Genomic DNA, 22,945 nt, shown 5'->3' with positions numbered 1-22,945 from the left:
GTGGGAATACCCTTTTGCATATTTCAGACATCTTCAAGTCGCAGGGGTTCAGAGGTTAAGGGAAGAAGAGTGCCGTAGGGATACACATAAAACACCATGCTTCAGATTGCCCTTACATAATAGGAGTTTGGTGACTGATTCAGATTCATCCTCTGTCCCATTTGTCCATTGTGTTAAAGTCCATCACTGTTCACAGTATTTATGGAAATTCATAGGAATTTGAGACTCTAAGACGAGCAGCAAGCCAAGGTACATTACATTGTGCATGTAAAATACCACAAGTTATACTGAAGATCAACATAAGACTGGTTCTTACGTAATTTATATCTACTCAAATGGGGTACAATTTTAAATAAAAAATGTTAAGGCAAAAATCGTCTCATTTGTGTCTTAAAATAGGCTACATTTACAATTCCATATGTTCACTAGAGCCATATCAATGGTGCAGAAAAAAATGAAGACAAATCCCAATCAGTCAAAATTATAGTGAATTTTATGAAAAGAACATTCTTCAAAATACTGGGCCAAGTCAAACGAAAACAAACACCTTTAAAAAAAAGGGAATGTACTGTAAAACTGTAAAACTGTAAAACTGAACCGTTCTCAAAGATTAAGAAAAACAAACACACAAATATGAAGTAATGAGTCGTGAAATTGTCAGAGACATGCTGTAGGGAAAGACATAACAGTTGAGCTGCAATAATCTGGTTACACACTCTGCAAATGAGTTGGCAAGGACTCCACACCCAATATAAAAATGGTCATATGAGAGCATCCAACACACAACCACATTCCATCTCCAATCCACCAGACGTTTATTCTATTCAACCTATTTATAAATGTGGTTTTCAACAGGTGCATAAAAAACATGTCATGTAAAAAATTGGAGTTAATAACTCCAGACTGAAAGAAAAGGTGAAGCTAAAAGTAAGATCAACGGGTCAAACTTTATTTTACAGTTGGCTATTCAACAGTTTCACCTGCTTCACCAGCCTACTTGTTGAAACAGGACTGCAAAGCAAAAGCGCTACCTAGTGCTACAGCAATTAATGTTACCTCAAACCATGTTAGGCGATGTAATCTGATATCAACATGCATGTCCATCTGCTCCAATGATATGCAACAGTGGCAGATACAGTACAATATCCCCTACTGCATCGGATACAAAATCATTACTATAAATATAAAACCGAAACAAAACCAATTTATTTCCCTGTTGTGTTCAAATCAAATTCAAACCATTCAAAAACAGAAAACAAATCTTCTCAAGTCTTGTAAAAATCAAACAGTACAGATATTCTTACTGAATACAGATAAAACTGTAATATATGTATCCTACTGGCTATAGTATCTCCTTTTACCCTTGGTAATCCTACAGTTCCCAACAGGAGTATGTCATTGAGAATATGCACATGTTGAGACCAGTACCAGCACCAAAGTTACACAATTACATTTAAATAACATGACTACGATAATGACTCAGTACTAAAAGTCAATGTAAAAAAAACACATTATAAACAGGCCAAATTCAAGGATCTGAGTAAGAATTCTGTGATTCCATGAGTATTGACTGGTCATCCACTCTGACCCAGAGAACACATGGTACGTCTATCTCAATCTCTTACCCAATCACTGTTCGTATACAAACCATGCTCTACTACACCCCTTGGCAGGACCATCTAATTGCCCCTCCTCCTCACTCTTTCCTCTCCAATCAGCTTTCTGTCTCCTGTGGTGAGAGAGTGGAGCAGGGTTTTGGGTCCTGCCCTTTTGTTTTTAAACATGGGCACCAGGTCTGACAGGATGTCCAGGCCAGAACCAGATTCTAGTGGGTTTTGTGAGAAATGACCAAAGAGAGAGACAGAGAGAGAGAGAGGGAGGAAAGGATTGGGGATGGAGACAGAGGGAGATCAATTTAATCTCACAACCAGGACTCTCCAATACAACATAACTTGTCACTGACAGACACAGTGATTGCTTGGAATTGGACGCTGTTGTTTTCTGAGTAAGGGTGTGTGTCTCTCACCATGAATGCCGATCATGTGCTCCAGAATGAGAACCCTCTCAGCCAAGATCTTCAGAGCCTCTCTCAGCTGCTGCAGCCCCTCCCCCTGGACAGAAACACATCACTACATCAAGTTCAGCTATCAAGTTCAAATTCAGCTTCCATCAGGAACTATATGTTAAGGTCTAATTCATTTATTACAGTACAATTACGGTATACTGTATAACTACTAAATACTACTACTGTGCTACTATTATGACTGCTTTTTCATAAGAGTGAGGTATTGCAAATGTGTCTATGTGGGCTATTAAATCATATAGAGGGAATGTGTAGGGTCACCTCAGCCTGGGTATCTTCTGGCTCACCCTTTGGCCCTGGTACACCCTAAAAACAGAAACACAAATGGAAAAAACACAGGTGGTTGGCAAAGATAACAATTTGTATATATGTTTAAAAGCAGTCAACTTTTGTATCCTCACTGTGTACTCACTGGCTGGCCATGTTCTCCCCTGAGTCCTGGGGGTCCCTGTGAGGAGACAGACGCTGTATGAGCGATGTCATGTATAGACTGTACATAGTGTGGAATTCCCATCAAAGAGAGTCATCTTTATTCAAGATGGTCACTTTAAAGGCAGCCAAACCTCACCCTTTCACCGGAGTCTCCTTTAAGCCCACGATCCCCAGGCTTGCCTGAGGGACCAACACCAGCCTGGAACACAGAGATAGAATTTCTTGCACTATTCTCCCATTGACATCAATGTATGATTTACAAAATAACAAACACATACAGTGGGTTCCGGAATTATTGGATCCTTTGTTAAACATGAGATACTAATCAAATTGCTCAGAGAAAGAGATTGTGTTTAACAAGTAAGAAAAACATCTCAAAAAGATAGTGGTCTAAATGATTAGATCCTCTGTTTTCAATACTACAGCCACTGGCGTACCAGACATCCCTGCAGCCCCCCAAGGCAGAGGGGCCCATGAGCTATGGGAGCCCATGCACCTGTCATCAATGTCAATTTAGATTTATTTAATAAATCATTTTGACAGTAGCCCTCCAAAAAGTAATTCATAAACCTTTCTAATTTCCATATGTACTAGGAGGCTAAGAGTTTGTTTCTTGGGCTTCAGGAATGTGACTGAAAAAGTGATTCAGGCCTTAAAAAAATGTACTGATTTAAAGTAAGGGGTTGTTGGTGAACAAATGCCATGGTCAAGGCTACAACGGTGCCCGTGTAATTATTAGTGGAGCTTATTCAGGTGTTCAAAACCGAGAGCCTAATTTTTCATAGGTAGTTATTTAGTTGTTTTAGGTGCAATATTGAGTTGAGTTTTAGTTGCAATATTCCATTATTGCTGGTATATCTTGGCATGCTTCATACAAGACTAAGTTTAAATTGTGTGCAGCGCAACGGACATATACTTAGTGTACAAAACATTATGAACACCTGCTCTTTCCATGACATAGATTGTCCAGGTGAAAGCTATGATCCCTTATTAATGTCACCTGTTAAATCATTTTAGATTAAGGGGAGGAGACAGGTTAAAGAAAGATTTTTAAGCCTTGAGGCAATTGAGACATGGATTGTGTATGTGTGCCATTCAGAGGGTGAATGGGCAAAAACATTTTTTAAGTGTCTTTGAACGGGGTATGATAGTAGGTGCCAGGCGCACTGATTTAAGTGTCAAGAACTGCAACGCTGCTGGGTTTTTCACACTCAACAGTTTCCCATGTGTATAAAGAATGGTCTACCACCCAAATGACATCCAGCCAATTTGACACAACCAGCATCCCTGTGGAATGCTTTCGACACCTTGTAGAGTCCATGCCCTGACGAATTGAGGCTGTTCTGAGGGCAAAGGGGTTGCAACTCAATATTAGGAAGGTGTTCCTAATGTTTTTTACACTCAGTGTATAATGCACAATGTCTCAGGAAAGTCTGGGTTGACTAGCCGTAACATAAATGTAAATCCGAGACCCTGAAATGAGTATGATATGTTATGTTAGGTCACTTAAGGCAAAAACGAAAGGAGGGTGGTTGGTCAGAGTGGATGGGTGGGCGTATAATGCGAACGTCTAGCAACCCAAAAGTTCCGTGTTACATTACATCTCATTACAGACAAGGGTTAGGGTTAGGGTCATGCCAACCCTAACCCTAACCCTACTTTTGAGCTACTTTGCAATAACTTAGCATGTTATCTAACCCTTCCCCCAACCCTAATCATAACACTTTAACCTAACTCCTTACCTGAACCCTAACCCCAAACCTAGCTAATGTTAGCCAACTAGCTAACGTTAGCGTTAGCAACCTATCCACTTAAAACGTTAGCCATAACAAATTAGAATTCATAACATGTTATATGTTTTGCAAATTCCGTAACATATTGTACGAATTGAAATTCGTAACATAATGTACAAATTGTAATTCATAACACATATGAATTGTAATTTGTAACATATTAAATTCATTGTAATTCGTAATTCGGATGTTAGCTATCAACAACAAGGCAACTCCTATGACTAATTGGGAATGGGACGGAAGCGTAGAATTGATCACCCTGTCGCTGGTCGCTTTTGGGGAGGGTGTATAGTGTGAAAGGCCGAAACACCCTAGGAACCAAAGGTACACTACTGACGATGCGCTCCCCAAATTTCACCAGGCTCACTGTTCATTAACCCTTGGAAGTGCTTGCACAGATAGTAACATCTCATCCTGTGTTCTTGGAATCGTAATATATCTTATGTAATGGATGATGGATATCCACAAATGAATGCATACCATAAGAAACGTAACATATCATACTAAATGGAGTGTCGTGGCTTTACCTACAGAATAATATGAAATGCTTTGACCACGTTGGAGTTGGCAATACTTAGTATAGAAAACAGTCTTCTGAGATAAAGAAAGAGAAAAAGAGAAAGAAGCAGCAAGGAGGACTTGAGGAGACCAGGGGAGTCCCTCGAATTGGATTTAATTTACCTTGAATATTGCAGCCCATTTGTGTAGGTTATTAGCCAGAAAAAACCTGCTGAGTTCAAATTCTGCTTACTTTTCCCCCTCATTATTAGGCTATTTTGATGTGTAGTTTTTACTACAAAGTTGATAAATAGCAGCTAAAATACGGAAGGCTATAAAATGCATTCAGAAAGTATTCAGTCCCCTTGACTATTTTCCAAATCCTTATTCTAAAATGGATTCATTTTAAAACAATTTTCATCAATCTACACACAATAACCCATATTGACAAAGCAAAAACATGTTTTTAGATTTTTTTGCAAATGTATTGAAAAAATAAATAAATAAATAAATAAATATCACATTTATATAAGTATTCAGGCCCTTTACTCAATACTTAGTTGAAGCACCTTTGGCAGGGATTACAGCCTCAAGTCTTCTTGTGTATGACGCTACAAGTTTGGCACACATGTATTTTGGAAGTTTCTCCCAATCTTCTCTGCAGATCCTCTCAGGCTCTGTCAGGTTGGATGGGGAGCGTCACTGCACAGCTATTTTCAGGTCTCTCCAGAGATGTTTGATCGGGTTTAAGTGTGAGTGCCTGGGCCACTCAAGCACATTCAGAGACTTGTCCCGAAGCCACTCCTGCATTGTCTTTGCTGTGTGTTTAGGGTTGTTGTCCTGTTGGAAGGTGAACCTTCGCTCCAGTCTGAGATCCTGAGTGCTTTGGAGCAGGTTTTCATCAAGGATCTCTCTGTACGTTTCTCTGTTCATCTTTCCCTCGATCCTGACTAGTCTCACAGTCCCTGCCGTTGAAAAACATCCCCACAGCATGATGCTGCCACCAATATGCTTCACCGTAGGGATGGTGCCAGGTTTCCTCCAGACGTGACACTTGGCATTCAGGCCAAGGCCAATGGTTTCATCAGACCAGAGAATCTTGTTTCTCATGGTCTGAGTCCTTTAGGTGTCTTTTGTCAAACTCCATTCGGGCTGTCATGTTCCTTTTACTGAGGAGTGGCTTCCGTCTGGCCACTCTACCATAAAGGCCTGATTGGTGGACTGCTGCAGAGATGGTTGTCCTTCTGGAAGGTTCTCCCATCTCCACAGAGGAACTCTGGAGCTCTGTCAGAGTGACCATCGGGTCCTTGGTCACCTCCCTGACCAAGGCCCTTCTCTCCCGATTGCTCTGTTTGCCCGGGCGGCCAGCTCTAGGAAGAGTCTTGGTGGTTCCAAACTTCTTCCATTTCAGAATGATGGAGGGAACTGTGTTTTGGGGACCTTCAATGCTGCATAATTGTTTTGGTACACTACCCCAGATCTGTGCCTCGACACAATCCTGTCTCCGAGCTCTACAGACAATTCCTTCGACCTCATGACTTGGTTTTTGCTCTTGAAATATTAAAGAAGAGCTGCACACTCTAGGAGCTCAGATGCAATAATTTAATAACCTAATATCCAACATTTCGACAGACAAGCTGTCTTCATCAGGGTATAATGACAAACACTGCGGGATGACTAGTTTATATAGTGTCAAAGGACACACACAGGTGTCTGTAATCATGGCTGGGTGTGGCCTGATATCATTGGTTAATTCTCATATATTAAAATAACATTCAAAAAACATAAATGATTGCATACGATCATAGATACAATTTGGCTACATAAGCCTACAAATATTTACAATAGCAAAATCACAAGAATGGCTTCAGATCAAAGTCTAACATGCACTGTCAACTGTGGGACCTTATATAGACATTTACCGCAGGTGGACTCCAATCAAGTTGTAGAAACATTTCAGGAATGATCAATAGAAACAGGATGCACCTGAGCTCAATTTCGAATCTCATTGCAAAGGGTCTGAATACTTATGTAAATAAGGTATCTGTTTTTAAGTTTTAATACATTTGCAAACATTTACAAAAACCTGTTTTCGCTTTGTATTATGGGGTATTGTGTGTAGATTGATGAGGATTTTTTAAATTTAATCACTTATAGAATAAAGCTGTAATGTGTCATAATTTGGAAAAAGTCAAGGGGTCTGAATACTTTCCAAATGCATTGTATAGTTAGAGATAGTAGACTACACTGCATATTGAAACAATCCCCAGTAAGCTATTGTTTTGAGGATGGACTGATTGTATTATTTGGCATTAATAGATAGAAAGTTATTGTGCGTAATACCTATCTAGGGTGGGAGAGAGCGCGAGGGCAGCTCATGTCATGCAGGGGAGGGTGCTGGAGTATTGAAAACAGGGGATCCAATACAAATGTTGTATTACTTGTTAAACAAAATCTCTTTCTCTGGGCAATTGTACTAATATAAAATAATATCATTGTTTAAAAAAAATTGTATACAATATAGCTCAGTATTTTCTATTTTGTACAGTCTTTTTTGCTAATCTTTATCCGGGGATCTTATAATTTAGGACACCACAGTCTCAAATTAGGATTCTGCTGCAGGATGTACATGAAAGTCCAATGTTATACATACGTTTCTCCCTGGGGTACCTGGGTTTCCAGCAGGCCCTGTGGGTCCCGGACGGCCTCAGGAGTTGGAAAATGGAGATTATAGTTTTCCAAAATATTCTGACAATATCCACTTAAAGGTCCCACTTGGTGATTAGCTGATATGGGGAAGTAGTATTCTATTTTCCCCTAACTAACATTATGACACGATTATCATTATGACTTCATGGTCATGCCAGCGGGGGTGTCAGTGTTTATACCTGGGGGACCAGGGGATCCGGTGGGGCCTGGGGGACCGGTCACAGCTCTTTGGTTGTTCTGTGAATGGAGTGCAGCTTCTTCATCTGTAACCAAAACAAAAACAGCCATGGGTTAGGTGCAACAGGTGCTCACTGTGCTCTAATTACATACTACATGTATGTACTACATGTATGTACTGCATGTATGATCTTCAAGTTTGAGTTAAGAGTACTTCCAATATTTACATACTGTAGCTCTGGTGGTATTTTGGGTTGTGAATTATTGTCAAACATTGGAGATGATAGGTTGTTTTGGTTGGTTGTCACTGTGGGTGTGTTGTGAAATAGTGCCACACACATCATTATCATTGGTTGAGGTAGGGATCAGAAACTCTGGTTAGATCAGTATCCCACTGCAGAGAGGGATCAACAGGATATTCTTGGGAGCAATGCCACTGGAACTCATTTCTGGTGCACTATAAACTTGTCTAAAATAGACTAAATTAGACTACTTCCTGTAGTGAGTGACCCCCCCACACACACACACACACCACTCAACTAAAACAGGCCTCTCTCTCTCTCTCTCTACTTCTCCTCCTAACCTCAAAATACCTGCAACATTGAGGTTTGACTTGACAACCTCGCCTTGCCGTTTTTTGAGCAGTTTCTGGCTCCAAGGCGGCCCAGGGTTTCCAGACTCAGGCTGCTGTGCTGACAGGTTACAAATTGGGTCTGATTTACAGCAGACAGACTGCAGCCAGAGCCCAGGTTTAAACAAAGCCAGCCCACCACAATAATAATATACAGCTTTCCATGACATCCGAGTGGGAGCATTTTGCCCTCTGCTGGTCAAAACTGGGAAATGCCTCAGATGGAGGTCAATGGAACATGTCTATAGACTTCTACAACTTACAATTTTACAGTCCATAGATTTTAGCCAAAGTCCTCTATTAAATGTTACAGCATGAATTAATAAGGCCTACATATTCTATATGTTTCGTTTTATATGAGGTCATTGTCTCTCTAACACTCATACATTACTACCACTGACTGCCCTCCTCCCCTAGTGTGCATATTTATTTCCGGATGGAACCATTATTCACTATTAGACTTCACATGTCTCACAGATAATAGTACTACAGGAACAAGGTGATAAGGTGACAAGGCCACAGCAGTCAACTGAAATCTGTCTGAACGATCATTATCAACTTTATGGTTTATGGGGACTCACTATTGACTGATAAGATATGTATTTTTGCAATGGAGACATTATCGGGTATTTGGATCCAATAAAAACCTACATGATAAAACCTAGATTACTTTTTCCATGGTCTTGTGAGGGCTCAGTATATATTATAGCTCTTGGCAGAGCGGTTGCCTGTTGTCCATTGAGGGTTCTTCGTGTAGGAATAGAGCATTTTAACAGGCAGAGAGAGGGCTGTTCCACTGATGGACTTCCCAGATATGGGACACCTGGTGAGACTACACTTTGCATGTCAATTGGCTTTAACGGTGTCATGACATATTTTTCTTTCTTCCATAAAATGTTCCCCAGGTGTAAAAGGCTTGTGGAAATAGGTGGGAGAGTAATGTCTCCCAATATTATCAATTGATTGTTATCAGTAATTTACTATTGAAACAAGGTCTCCAGATATACAATATGTGTGGCAGATGGCCCTGATGTTACGTGGGGTGGACTCAGATGAGGAAACAGGGATAAGGTAACTAAGGTATTTATTGAAAATTGGGGGGGATGCGGTGCAGGCCAGGGGGAGCTCGGGCGGGTAGCAGGAACTGAGGCTGCGGCAAGGGGAGTAGGGGCAGGGTAAGCAGGTCTGGAGCGGAATCCAAGGAAGCAGTAGAGTGAGGGTCCAGGGCAGGAAAGCAGGACAGACGAGATGAAGGACTGGCGACAGGGACCAGAGTCAGAGCGGACGGAACTGTAGCAGAGAGAAAAGCAGCGGCAGGCTAGGGAAAAAAGGAACAAACAGCTTGAAATGTAGACTGACTGAGCAGAGGCTACGATCTGGCAGCGTGGAAGTGGCAAGGCTGAGTATTTGTTGAGGTCTTGATTATGGAACAGGTTGCAGCTGGTGGGGGATCTGCTCTGACAACAGCATACCTGTCTCCACTCACAGTCAGATACACCCACACAGAGAGAGGGAGAGACCACTGGGGGAGTGGCGGCAGGTTAGGGAGACATAGGATGAGGTGTAGAGGGCGTGGCAGATGTAACAGCACCCCCCCTACGCCCGACCAGGCTTATATCTGGTTGTAAGTTATGGAAATCCCGTAAGAGTGAATGGTCCAGAATGTGACGGCGGGGCACCCAGCAGTGCTCCTCAGGCCCGTATCCCTCACAGTCCACCAGGTACTGCCAGCCGCAACCCCGACGGCGCACGTACAGAAGCTGCCGGACGGTATAGGCAGGATGGACATTGATGAGCCGAGGGGGTGGAGGAGCTGCTGCAGGAGGAGACAGCACTGGAGCAGACAGGTTTAAATCAGGGATACATGGAAGGTAGGATGGATCCTGAGAGTTTCAGGCCACCGCAGAGGGGTTAATGACACAGTTAATATCAAAGGGACCAATGAATCGGGGCGAAAGTTTATTCGATGCCACTTTCAATGGCAGGTCCCAAGAAGAGAACCATACCTTTTGGCCTGGAGTGTAGACTGGAGCTGAGGCACGGCGACGGTTGGCTTGGGACTGGGTCCTGGCAGAGGCACAGAGAAGAGCAGCCCGGGCCTTCCTCCAGGTATGATGACAACGGCACATCTGGTCATGGACAGAGGGAACCGCAACCTCTTGGGCGGGGAACAAGGGAGGTTGGTAACCCAGAGCACACTCGAAAGGTGACATACCTGATGAGGCGTTGGTGAGGGTGTTGTGGGCATATTCAACCCAGGGTAGCTGGGCACTCCAGGAGGAAGGGTTAGCAGAAGTTACGCAGCATAGGGCAGTCTCCATCTCCTGGTTGGCCCATCCGGTCTGGCTATTGGTTGGGCCGTTGGTCTGGGGGTGATATCCAGAAGACTGACATTGACACCAAGAGCTGAACAGAAGGATCTCCATACCTGGGATGTAAACTGGGGACCCTTGTCAGAAACAATGTCAGTGGGAATGCCATGCAGACGAAACACATGGGATACCAGCAGGTCCACAGTTTCCCTGGAGGACAGGAGCTCGGAGAGGGGAATGAAGTGAGCCGCTTTGGAAAATCTGTCAATAATTGTGAGGATGAGTGAGTTACCGTTTAATGGGGGAAGGCCAGTGACAAAGTCCAGAGCTATGTGTGACCAGGGGAGACTGGGTATGGGAAGGGGGTGAAGCACACCGGAAGTGGGTCTAGTGGAGGTTTTGTTCCGGGCATAGACCCAGCAGGCTGAGACAAACTCCCGGGCATCTCTCTCCATGGTGGGCCACCAAAAGCGCTGACGCAGGAAGGCAAGGTTCCGGTTCATACCAGGGTGACAGGTGAGATGGGTAGAATGGGTCCACTGAAGATCAGAGCGAACAGAATCAGGAACAAACGGAGCATTTCTAGGACCGTTACCCGGGTCAGGCTGGTTTTGCTGAGCCTGGCGGATATGAGACTCGATCTCCCAGGAGACGGAGGCAATGATGCAGATGGAGGCACAATGGAATCTGGCTCAGAACCAGTGTGGTCGGCGGTAAACTGATGGGAGAGGGCGTCAGGCTTGGTATTCCTAGAACCGGGGAGATAAGTGAGTGTGAAATTGAATCTACCAAAGAACAAGGCACACCTTGCTGGGAGTTCAGACATTTGGCAGTCTGGATTTTTGTGGTCTGTCCACACGATGAAGGGGAGTACAGAGCCCTCCAGCCAGTAATGCCATAACTAAAGAGCCTGCTTAACTGCCAGGAGTTCACGGTTACCGATGTCAAAAGTATTCTCTGCAGGTGAGAGCTTATGGGAAAAGAATGCACATGGGTGGAGCTTCTGATCAGAGGGGGAACGTTGAGACAGAACAGCATCTACCCGGTGTTGGAGGCGTCCAACTCCAAGATGAACTGGAGTTCTGGGTCTGGCTGAGTGAGGACCGGAGCGGAAGTGAAGCGGCGTTAGGGAAGCGGCCTCTGCTTCATGGGTCCAGCGGAACGGAGTAGAGGTGGAGGTGAGAGGGGCTGCCAAACGGCTGTAGTTGCGGATGAAACGTCTGTAAAAATGGTCAAACCCCAGGAAACGCTGTAGCTGCTTCAGGTTTGAGGGCGCAGGCCAATATGTGACTGCCATGAGTTTGGCAGGGTCCATACATAACTCCCCCTGCACAATAATATTACCCAGGAAAGACAGAGGAAGCATGGAACTCACATTTCTCAGCTTTAACAAAAAGCGTATTCTCCCACAGCCACTGGAGAATGTGTTGCTGGTGAGCCTCTGGGTCCTTAGAAAAAATCTGAATGTCATCCAAATTGACAAAATGAAGCATCCAATCACATCCCTCAGCACATCATTGACTAGGTTCTGGAAAACAGCAGGGGCGTTAGTAAGACCAAAAGGCATGACCAAATACTCAAAGTGGCCAACTGGTGTGTTAAATGCAGATTTCCACTCGTCCCCCTCTCTGATGTGGACAAGATGGTAGGCATTCCAGAGGTTGAGTTTGGTGAACCTCGTGGAACCACGGAGGGGGGCAAAAGCAAAACTGATGAGTGGCAAAGGATACTTGTTCTTCACCGTGATATTATTCAGCCCACGAAAGTCTATGCACAGCTCCAGTAACCCATCCTTTGTATTTACAAAGCAAAAACAGCACCTACCGGAGAGAATGAAGGCCTTATAAGTCCTGCAGCCAGGGAACTAGTCCATAGCCTCGTGCTCGGGGCGAGAGAGGTTATACAACCGGCTACTGGGGAGAGGAGCTCCAGGCAGGAGGTCAATGGGGCAGTTGTATGGCGAATGAGGAGGCAGCGACAGGGTGTGGTGCTTGCTGAAAACAGGAGCTAGATCGTGATACTCAGGAGGAACTGTTGACAGGTCCGGAGGTTCTGGAATGGACTGGGGCACAGAAAAGGCAGGGGCAAGGGCAGAATGTAAACAATTAGAGTGACAAAATGAACTCCAAGTGGTTACCATTCTGGCGATCCAGTCGATCTGAGGGTTGTGCAGCTTTAACCATGGATGGCCAAGAATCAAGGGAGATTGAGGGCAGTCAATTATGTGGAAACTGATCCTTTCCTGGTGGTTTCCAGAGAGATGCAGGATGACAGGGACGATTCTCTCCCAGACATGGACGAGGAGCTGTCTGTTGAGAGCGTTGGTATCGAGGGGTGAATCGAGTGGAACAGTGTGCAGGCCCAACTGGGTAACGACACCACGGTCTAGAAAACTCTCGTTGGCGCCCGAGTCGATGAGAGCAGGCAGAAGAAAGGCCTGGCTCTGCCACACGAGGGTGCCATTAAGCAGGGGTCTGGGGGTAGATGGCCATGGTGATTTGGCTCAACAGTATATCCCCCACTACTGCTGAGCCACCTCTTTTGCTGGACGCAAAGAACAGGTGGAGACAAAGTGACCAACCTGGCCACAGTATAGGCAGCTCCAAGTGCTGATTCACAGCTGCCTCTCCTCCGGAGAGAGACGGGCCCGGCCGAGCTGCATGGGTTCAGGTTCTGGAAGAGACTTGGGAAGGGAGGCAGTCGGGGAAGTAGAACAATGCAATGAAGCAGATGTTATGGGTCATGCAACCTTAACTGCCCTCTCCTTCCGACGCTCACGGAGATGGTTGTCGATGCGGATGGCGAGAGAGATGAGCTCATCGAGTCCATCAGGCTCATCCCTGGACACCAACTCGTCCTTGATGGTCTCAGTGAGAGCGTTCTGGAATGCTCCCTGAAGGGCCTACTCATTCCAGCCGCTCTCAGCGGCGAGGGTGCGAAACTCGATCGCCATTTCAGCGACACTATGGGAGCCTTGATGGAGGGACAGGAGTCATTTAGCGGCATCCTTACCGCTGACAGGATGGTCGAAGGCTCTTCATCTCCTCCGTGAATCTGGAGTAGGAGGAGCAGATGGGAGACTGTCTCTCCCACACCACTGTGACCCAGGGACGTGCTGCTCCACAGAGGCAGCCAATCAGGAAGGAAATCTTGGCCCGTTCACTAGCACAAGAGTAAGGCTGTTGCTCAAATACTAGTGAACATTGTACCAAAAAAGCTCTGCAAGTTCTGAGGTTGCCATTGTAATGCTCAGAAGCTGGAACAAACGTTTCACGGGGTAGAGGAGAAGGACTAGGGGCTGGTTGTGAGCTCTGGGTGAAGGTTCGGTCCTGCAGGTCAGAAAGGCTCCATGAAAACTCCAGAAGGGTTCTCAGGGCTTGGTCATGTTGCTCGAGCAGGGCGCCTTGGCCAACAAGGGTTTGGTGGAGAGGATCTAAGTCTGCTTGGTTCATATCTTTTGGCCAGAACGTACTGTTACGCGGGGTGGAGCAGGTGAACCCAAGTGCAGACTCAGACGAGGAGACAGGGATAAGGTAACCAATGTATTTATTGAAAAGATGGGGTGCAGGCCAGGGGGAGCTCGGGCGGGTAGCAGGGAACCAGGAACTGAGGCTGCAGCTTGGGCAAGGGGAGTAGGGGCAGGGTAAGCAGGTCCAGAGCGGAATCCAAGGAAGCAGTAGAGCGGGGGTCCAGGGTAGGGAAGCAGGACTGACGAGACGAGGGACTGGTGACAGGGACCAGAGTCAGAGAGGACAGAACTGTAGCAGAGAGAAAAGCAGCGTCAGGCTAGGGAAAACAGGCACCACAGGAATAGCAAGATCTATGCAGGAACAAATGGCTTGAAATGTAGACTGACTGAGCAGAGGCTACGATCTGGCAGTGTGGAAGTGGCAGGGCTGAGCATTTGTAGAGGTCTTGATTATGGAACAGGTTGCAGCTGGTGGGGATCTGCTTTGACTCCAGCATACCTGTCTCCACTCACACAATCAGATACACCCACACAGAGAGAGGGAGGGAGAGAGCACTGGGGGAGTGGCGGCAGGTTAGGGAGACACAGGAGGAGAACTAGAGGGCGTGGCAGGGGCAGATGTAACACCTTAAATAATGGATATTTCAAAATGTCCTAGATGTCAAACTGTCAATGGTAAGAAAGAGGTCAAAAATCACACAAGACTCCTGAAACACTTTCAGAATGAATCAATCATACTAATGAATGTGGTATCCCTATAGTGCCTATGGCTTACATTTCTTTCTGTAGTTCTTGACTTAAATTCATTGGTGTAGCAGGCATACTCACACTGGCCCAGCTCCCTCAGACCAAACGCATCTGCTCTGTGAGAGAAGGAAGAGGCTGGCCCCAGAGGCCCAGCTGGCCCAGGTACACCTCTCTCCCCTTGGGCTCCTCGCTGGCCCTGGGGCCCTGTGGGAGCCAGAACACAGTCAGCCTCAACACAACACAACACTGTCCTTACACATCTAATGTGTGAACATGTGCATGTGCAAGTGTCAAACTGCTTTGTACCTTTATATTTGATTGAACCTTTATTTAACTAGGCAAGTCAGTTAAGAACAAATTCTTATTTACAATGACAGCCTACTCCGGCCAAACCCGGACAACGCTGGGCCAATTGTGCGCCGCCCTATGGGACTCCCAATCACAGCCGGATGTGATTCAGCCTGGATGCGAACCAGGGACTGGAGTGACGCCTCTTGCACTGAGATGCAGTGCCTTAGACCTCTGCGCCACTCGGGAGCCCCAAGTGATAGTGTGTGGGTGAGATACAGAGGTGGGGGGAAGACTTATACCTCTGGGTCCCATGGGTCCAGTTTTCCCTGCTAGGCCTGTCTCTCCAGTGCGTCCAGGGGGTCCCGCCACACCTGGGAGTCCAGCTGGCCCTGGGAGGCCTCTGGCTCCTTGGAAAACAAACGATTTAACAACTCAGTCAGAATTCCACCCGATTCAGACACTTCTTTAAACATTTGGTGCACTTTTCTGAAAATCTATAACACAACAGAGTCAAACAGTTGCCATATAAAACTATGGAGGAAGAAAAGTGAATAGTTAACCATCGGAGGTTCAGTGAGGTCCTGCTGTAAAGCGCCTCACCTGGTAGTCCGATTGCGGGGGGAGTGATGGGGGTGGGTTTGGGGGCTCCCAGTCCAACCTCGTTATCTGATGACCCATCTGGGGAGTATCTGAATAGGAGAGGTGGTGGTCCCGCCTCCTCCAGCAACACAATCTGACACAAAATGAAGGAAGATTAGTGTTCAGTCCTGCTGAGATAGGAGCTAGATTTTTGAGAATATCAGGTCTCATTACATCCATGTTCTGTATGTAATACTGTTTTAATGACAGGTTTGGTTGCTGCAAGATTACCTTGGATTCCAGCATACTCAGTCTATCATTCATATCAGCATAGCCAGTACAGTTCATACACTCTAAGGAGAGAGAAAGAAAGAGATATAGGTAAGTAAGTAATACAGTGTAGCATGTTGCTTCAAGTTAGAGATACTAGATTAACTCTCAAGTTGGCAGAAACAGGTAAGACTCACATCTTTGTCCTTTCAATCCATCCATACCAATTCATGGTGCATCAATGTGCAATAATGCAATTCCAATAGTAGGAAACATCAGAAAAGACAGGCTTGGTTTCACATAAGAAGACACACATTTCCTAAGCCAGACTACCACAAAAGAGAAAACAAACACGCACTGTGTTGGCCCAGACTGTGTTGTTTGTAGAGAGAGAGGGTTTATGTAGTGGCTGAGACATTATGAAGCGAGCCAGTCAAAGCAGAAGCACATTTCCAAGGTGACACAGGATGGATAGACAGCAACCTCCCGTTGCTCAGATGACATATGGGCTGGAAAGAGGGAGAGAGAGTAGGGTGAGAGAGGTGAGAGATGGAGAAAAAGACAGAGAGAAAGAGAGAAAGAAAGAAAGAAAGATAGAAAGATAGATTGATAGATAGATAGATAGGAGGAAGAGTGAAAGAGAGAGACGTGAAGCTTTCCTGGCAAACTCCCTGACCATTTATCTTCTCTCTTTGCTGAAGAAAAAACCCTTCCCTTCTCCTTTGCCAATTCTACCAACTCCTGGCCAAAGTGTCCTTCTCTGTCAGTCTGACACTTGGCATCTGCCATGTGTTCAGACTGCAACGCCACTCTGCCCCGCTCCAGTGCCCGACAGACACACCAGCCACGGATAAAAGCATCTGCTAAAGTCGCTTTGGATAAAAGCTAAATGGAATATATTATATATTTTATTATTATATTATATATTATACATTGATTATGCTTGTGGACGTGCTTATTAATAAGTGGCCTAACAGTTGTGTTTTTTCCTCCAGTTCTCTTAGTAATGAATGTGACATCAGTGTGAAGGTGGTCTAATTCATCACCTTGTTCTCAGCTCATTAGGAAGGTGTGGTGTGTGCTGGGATTGGGAATCATGGAACATTGCAAGACCTGAGGTGGGATGCCAAGAGACAGACAAGGGAATGTGACGACTTTATCAACAGATCAGAAAGAGACCCTAAAACACATTATTACACTGTTTGAAAATGTGTTTACACGGTTATTTTAAACTTAAATCCAATATAAAATTTCACAAATCCAATTGTATTCACAATTTGTTTTTAGGAAGTTTAGTTGCTGTCATGTACACAAAACACTGCAGTTCATGAAGATCGTTCTAAGCATAGGCCTGGCATTGCCTTGATCAACCACAAGGATAGTGTCAATTCCCAATCCTCTCTCCATGGCTATGTTTTCAATCTTGTAAGAAATATAATTCCTACATACAGTTTCAGTAGGTTAAGTAGACAAAGGAGCTGATCGTGGACTACAGGAAACAGAGGGGCTAGCATGCCTCCATCCACATCGATGGGGCTGTAGTGGAGAGGGTTGAATGCTTTAAGTTCCTCTGTGTCCACATCACTAAGGAATTAACATGGTCCACACACACCCACACAGTTGTAAAGAGGGCACGACAGCGCCTCTTCCCCCTCAGGAGGCTGAAAAGATTTGGCATGGGCCCTCAGATCCTCAAAAATGTCTACAGCTGCACCATTGAGAGCATCTTGACTGGCTGCATCATCGGTTGTTACGGCAACTGCAAGACACCCGACCGCAAGGTGCTACAGAGGGTGGTGAGTATGCCCCAGTACATCACTGGGGCAGAGCTACTTGCCTGCCAAGACCTCTATAACAGGCTTTGTCAGAGGAAGGCCCCCCAAAATTGTCAAAAACTACAGCCACCCAAGCCATAGACTGCTATCGCATGGCAAGTGGTACCAATGCACCAAGTCTGGAACTAACAGGACCCTGAACAGTTTCTACCCCCAAGTCATAAGACTACTAAACAAGACTGCTAAATAGCTAACCAAATGGCTACAAGGACTACCTACATTAACCCTTTTTTACACTAACTCTCTTGCACACACACACACACACATAACATGCTCACACATGCATACTGACGACACACACACACACACACACACACACACACACACACACACACACACACACCTGCTGCTGTCTATTATCTATCCTGTTGCCTAGTCACTTTATCCCTGTCTACAGTACAGCGGAGGCTCCTCAGAGGAGGAAGTAGAGGACCATCCTGCTCAGTGAATTTAATAAAAATACAAAAAAATCAGATAGAACTATACTAAATATATTCAAGTCACCAAATAATTGATTGAAACGCACTGTTTTGCAATGAACTAAACCATACTACACCTGCTCCGATGCTCATCAGATGTGGCAGGGCTTGCAAACCAATACAGACTACAAAGGGAAGCACAGCCGAGAGCTGCCCAGTGACACGAGCCTACCAGACGAGCTAAACTACTTCTATGCTCGCTTCGAGGCAAATAACACTGAAATGGCCATGTTCTGTTATAATCTCCACCCGGCACAGCCAGAAGAGGACTGGCCACCCCTCATAGCCTGGTCCCTCTCTAGGTTTCTTCCTAGGTTTTGGCCTTTCTAGGGAGTTTTTCCTACCCACCGTGCTTCTACACCTACATTGCTTGCTGTTTGGGGTTTTAGGCTGGGTTTCTGGACAGCACTTTGAGATATCAGCTGATGTACGAGGGGCTATATAAATAAATTTGATTTGATTTGAAACATGCATGAGAGCACCAGCTGTTCCAGAAGACTGTATGATCACGCTCTCCGCAGCCGATGTGAGTAAGACCTTTAAACAGGTCAACATTCACAAGGCTGCAGGGCTAGCATGATGTGTACTGCGAACATGCGCTAATGAACTGGCAAGTGTCTTGACTGATATTTTCAACCTCTCCCTGTCCGAGTCTGTAATACCAACATGTTTTAAGCAGACCACCATAGTCCCTGTGCCCAAGAACACTAAGGTAACCTGCCTAAATGACTACCGACCCGTAGCACTCATGTCTGTAGCCATGAAGTGTTTTGAAAGGCTGGTCATGACTCACATCAACACCATTATCCCATAAACCCTAGACCCACTCCAATTTGCATACCGCCCCAACAGATGGAACTCTTCCAAGTCAAGGTAAGCTTTTGGTTTATTAATTTATTGCCATCAGGGACTGCCGGTGTAACTGTTACTGACTACACACTAACGTTACTGCATGATTATAGTGGGTTTACTTACACATTAGTTCTATTGGCTATGTTGGCTAGGATGGTACTTTAGCTAATATAGGGATAACAATGTAGGTTGTGTGTATGACATGGTTTGGCATGGAAAGGTTATTTTGACTGGTCACATACAGCTGATGTGTTATTCACTGACGTTCACAAACAAAGGGAAAAAGGTAAGAGGAGGAGAGTGTATAGAGGCAAGAAGGAATACAACGTAGCTGCTAAGAAAATTAACAGATTTTTTTTTTGTTCACCTTTATTTAACCAAGTAGGCCAGTTGAGAACAAGTTCTCATTTACAACTGCGACCTGGCCAAGATAAAGTATAAAACAACAACAACACAGCGTTACACATGGAATAAACAGACATACAGTCAATAACACAATAGAAAAGTCTATATACAGTGTGTGCAAATGAGGGAAGATTAGGGAGATAAGGCAAAAAATAGGCCATAGTGGCAAAATAATTACAATTTAGCAATTAAACACTGGAGTGATACAGTAGATGTGCAGAAGATGAATGTGCAAGTAGAGATACTGGGGTGCAAAGGAGCAACAACAAAAAAATAACAATATGGGGATGAGATAGTTGAATGGGCTATTTACAGATGGGCTATGTACAGGTGCAATGATCTGTAAGCTGCTCTGACAGCTGATGCTTAAAGTTAGCGAGGGAGATATGAGTCTCCAGCTTCAGTGATTTTTGCAATTTGTTCCAGTCATTGGGAGCAGAGAGCTGGAAGGAAACGCAGCCAAAGGAGGAATTGACTTTGGGGGTGACCAGTGAAATATACCTGCTGGAGTGTGTGCTACAGTTGGGTGCTGCTATGGTGACCAGTGAGCTGAGATAAGGCGGGGCTTTACCTAGCAAAGACTTACAGATGACCTGGAGCCAGTGGGTTTGGCGACGATTATGAAGTGAGGGCCAGCCAACGAGAGCATACAGGCTGCAGTGGTGGGTAGTATATGGGGCTTTGGTGACAAACCGGATGGCACTGTGATAGACTGCATCCAATTTGCTGAGTAGAGTGTTGGAGGCTATTTTGTAAATGACATCAAGGATCGGTAGGATAGTCAGTTTTACGAGGGTATGTTTGGCAGCATGAGTGAAGGATGCTTTGTTGTGAAATAGGAAGCTGATTCTAGATTTAATTTTGGATTGGAGATGCTTAATGTGAGTCTGGAAGGAGAGTTTACAGTCTAACCAGACAGCTAGGTATTTGTAGTTGTCCAAATAAGTCAGAACCGTCCAGAGTAGTGATGCTAGACGGGCGGGCAGGTGCGGGCAGTGATCGGTTGAAGAGCCTGCATTTAGTTTTACTTGCATTTAAGAGCAGTTGGAGGCCACGGAAGGAGAGTTGTATGGCATTGAAGCTCATCTGGAGGTTAGGTAACACAGTGTCCACAGAAGGGCCAGAAGTATGCAGAATGGTGTCATCTGAGTAGAGGTGGATCAAAGAATCACCAGCAGCGAGAGCAACATCATTGATGTATACAGAGAAGAGAGTCGGCCCGAGAATTGAACCCTGTGGCACCCCCATAAAGACTGCCAGAGGTTCGGACAACAGGCCCTCCGATTTGACACACTGAACTCTGTCTGAGAAGTAGTTGGTGAACCAGGCGAGGCAGTCATTTGAGACACCAAGGCTGTTGAGTCTGCCGCTAAGAATGCGGTAATTGACAGAGTCGAAAGCATTGGCCAGGTTGATGAATATGGCTGCACAGTATTGTCTTTTATCAATGGCGGTTATGATATCGTTTAGGACCTTGAGCGTGGCTGAGGTGCACCCATGACCAGCTCGGAAACCAGATTGCATAACGGAGAAGGTACGGTGGGATTCGAAATGGTCAGTGATCTGTTTGTTAACTTGGCTTTTGAAGACCTTAGAAAGGCAGGGTAGGATAGATATAGGTCTGTAACAGTTTGGTTCTAGAGCGTCTTTGAAGAGGGGGATGACCGTGGCAGCTTTCCAATCTTTATGCGTGATCAGGGGTGTATTCATTCCGCCGATTCTGTTGAAAAACTTTTCTGAAACGGAAGCAAACAAAACTCGGATAAAAATACCTGAATCTTTCCAATAGAAACTCTCATTTGCAACTGTTGGACTAGTGATTACACCTAGATAAGCTAGATGCATGCAAGAGTGTGCAAGGCGGTATAGAATGTGTCACTGTCTGTCCATGTGTCACTGTCTGTCATCTCAAATGTTTCTCTCAACCTTTGTGCACCTACATAGTAAACTTTCATTCATAGGCTAAGTTGTTGCAACGTCATGATGGTTATAGGGAAAATTTGATTATCATGTAGTAGGCTTAACCTATCAATGTTACATAGAACTGGGTGAATGGTATATGAATAACAGTCATCCAACATATTGTAATGGAAACAAGGTCATCATAAACGGCATTGGCCGCCACATACAGTCCCAGTCAAAAGTTTGGATACACCTATTCATTCAATGGTTTTTCTATATTTTTACTATTTTATACATTGTAGAATAATAGTGAAGACATCAAAACTATGAAATAACACATATGGAATCATCTAGTAACCAAAAAAGTGTGAAACAAATCAAATAATATTTTAGATTTTAGATTCTTCAAAGTAGGCCCTTGCCTTGATGACAGCTTTGCACACTTTTGGCATTTTCTCAACCAGCTTCACCTGGAATTCTTTTCCAAAAATCTTGAAGGAGTTCCCACATATGCTGAGCACTTGTTGGCTGCTTTTCCTTCACTTTACTGTCCAACTCATCCTAAACCATCTAAATTGGGTTGAGGTTGGGCGATTGTGGAGGCCAGGTCATCTGATGCAGCACTCCATCACTCTCCTTCTTGGTCAAATAGCCCTTACACAGCTTGGAGGTCTGTTGGGTAATTGTCCTGTTGTACAAGTACGCTGGTGAGCTACCCTGTTGTGGGGTGACCAGTCCAAATCTCTCTGGGTGCTCATAGACTCCGGAGCCAACGAGAGCTTTATGGACGCTACCCTGGTGTCGGAGCTGGGAATCCCCACACAACCCCTCTCCATTCCCATGGATGTCAGAGCGTTGGATGGGCGCTCTATTGGCAGAGTCACCCACACCACGTGTCCCATTAACCTGAGAGTGTCGGGTAATCACAGTGAGTTTATGCAGTTCCTGCCCATCCAATCCCCTCATGCACCTGTGGCATTGGGGTTTTCCTGGCTCCAAAGGCAGGCACAATCCCCTGATCGACTGGGCTACTGGTTCAACCCTGGGTTGGAGCCCATTTTGCCATGGGCATTGCCTGAAGTTGGCGCTGCCTGCCCCGGGACATTTTCCTGCAGGCTTGGAAAAAGCCACGAACCTCTCTGCCATTCCCGCGGAGTACCAGGACCTCCGGGAGGTTTTTAGCAAGGTCTGTGCCACCGCGCTTTCTTTGCATCAGACCTATGACTGCGCCATCAACCTTCTCCTGGGCACAACACCGCCTCAGCGGCGGCTTTATGCCCTGTCAGGTCTGGAGACCAAGGCGATGGAGACTTATATTGAGGACTCCCTGGCTGCAGGGGGTATCCATCCTTCTGCCTCCCACGCCGGCACAGGGTTCTTCTTTGACGAGTAGGTCAAAACCATTCATCCGCGTATCGACTACCGGGGCCTGAATGACATCACAGTTAAAAAACGTTACCCGCTTCCACTCCTTGCCTCGG

The 22,945-nt window shown here is 45.2% G+C and overlaps 1 protein-coding gene across 1 annotated transcript in view; it reads right to left on the bottom strand.

Moving 5' to 3' along the window:
* Positions 1–475: 475 nt before the first annotated feature.
* LOC112228529 (collagen alpha-1(XXVI) chain) overlaps positions 476–22,945 on the bottom strand; it is a 62,030-nt gene continuing 39,560 nt past the window's right edge. The window contains exons 4-14 of the mRNA XM_024393926.1: positions 16,013–16,074; positions 15,743–15,875; positions 15,442–15,549; positions 14,933–15,055; positions 7,695–7,778; positions 7,460–7,512; positions 2,652–2,714; positions 2,496–2,531; positions 2,345–2,389; positions 2,027–2,111; positions 476–1,825 (exon numbers count right to left, since the gene is read on the bottom strand). Of these exons, the coding sequence (XP_024249694.1) occupies positions 1,680–1,825; positions 2,027–2,111; positions 2,345–2,389; positions 2,496–2,531; positions 2,652–2,714; positions 7,460–7,512; positions 7,695–7,778; positions 14,933–15,055; positions 15,442–15,549; positions 15,743–15,875; positions 16,013–16,074 (938 nt within the window). The 3' untranslated portion in view covers positions 476–1,679. The remainder of the gene's footprint in view (positions 1,826–2,026; positions 2,112–2,344; positions 2,390–2,495; positions 2,532–2,651; positions 2,715–7,459; positions 7,513–7,694; positions 7,779–14,932; positions 15,056–15,441; positions 15,550–15,742; positions 15,876–16,012; positions 16,075–22,945) is intronic.

The sequence above is a fragment of the Oncorhynchus tshawytscha genome, linkage group LG30 (genome assembly GCF_018296145.1).
Source record: "Oncorhynchus tshawytscha isolate Ot180627B linkage group LG30, Otsh_v2.0, whole genome shotgun sequence".
Classification (NCBI taxonomy): Eukaryota; Metazoa; Chordata; class Actinopteri; order Salmoniformes; family Salmonidae; genus Oncorhynchus; species Oncorhynchus tshawytscha.
This window is presented reverse-complemented; position numbering and strand designations above follow the sequence as displayed.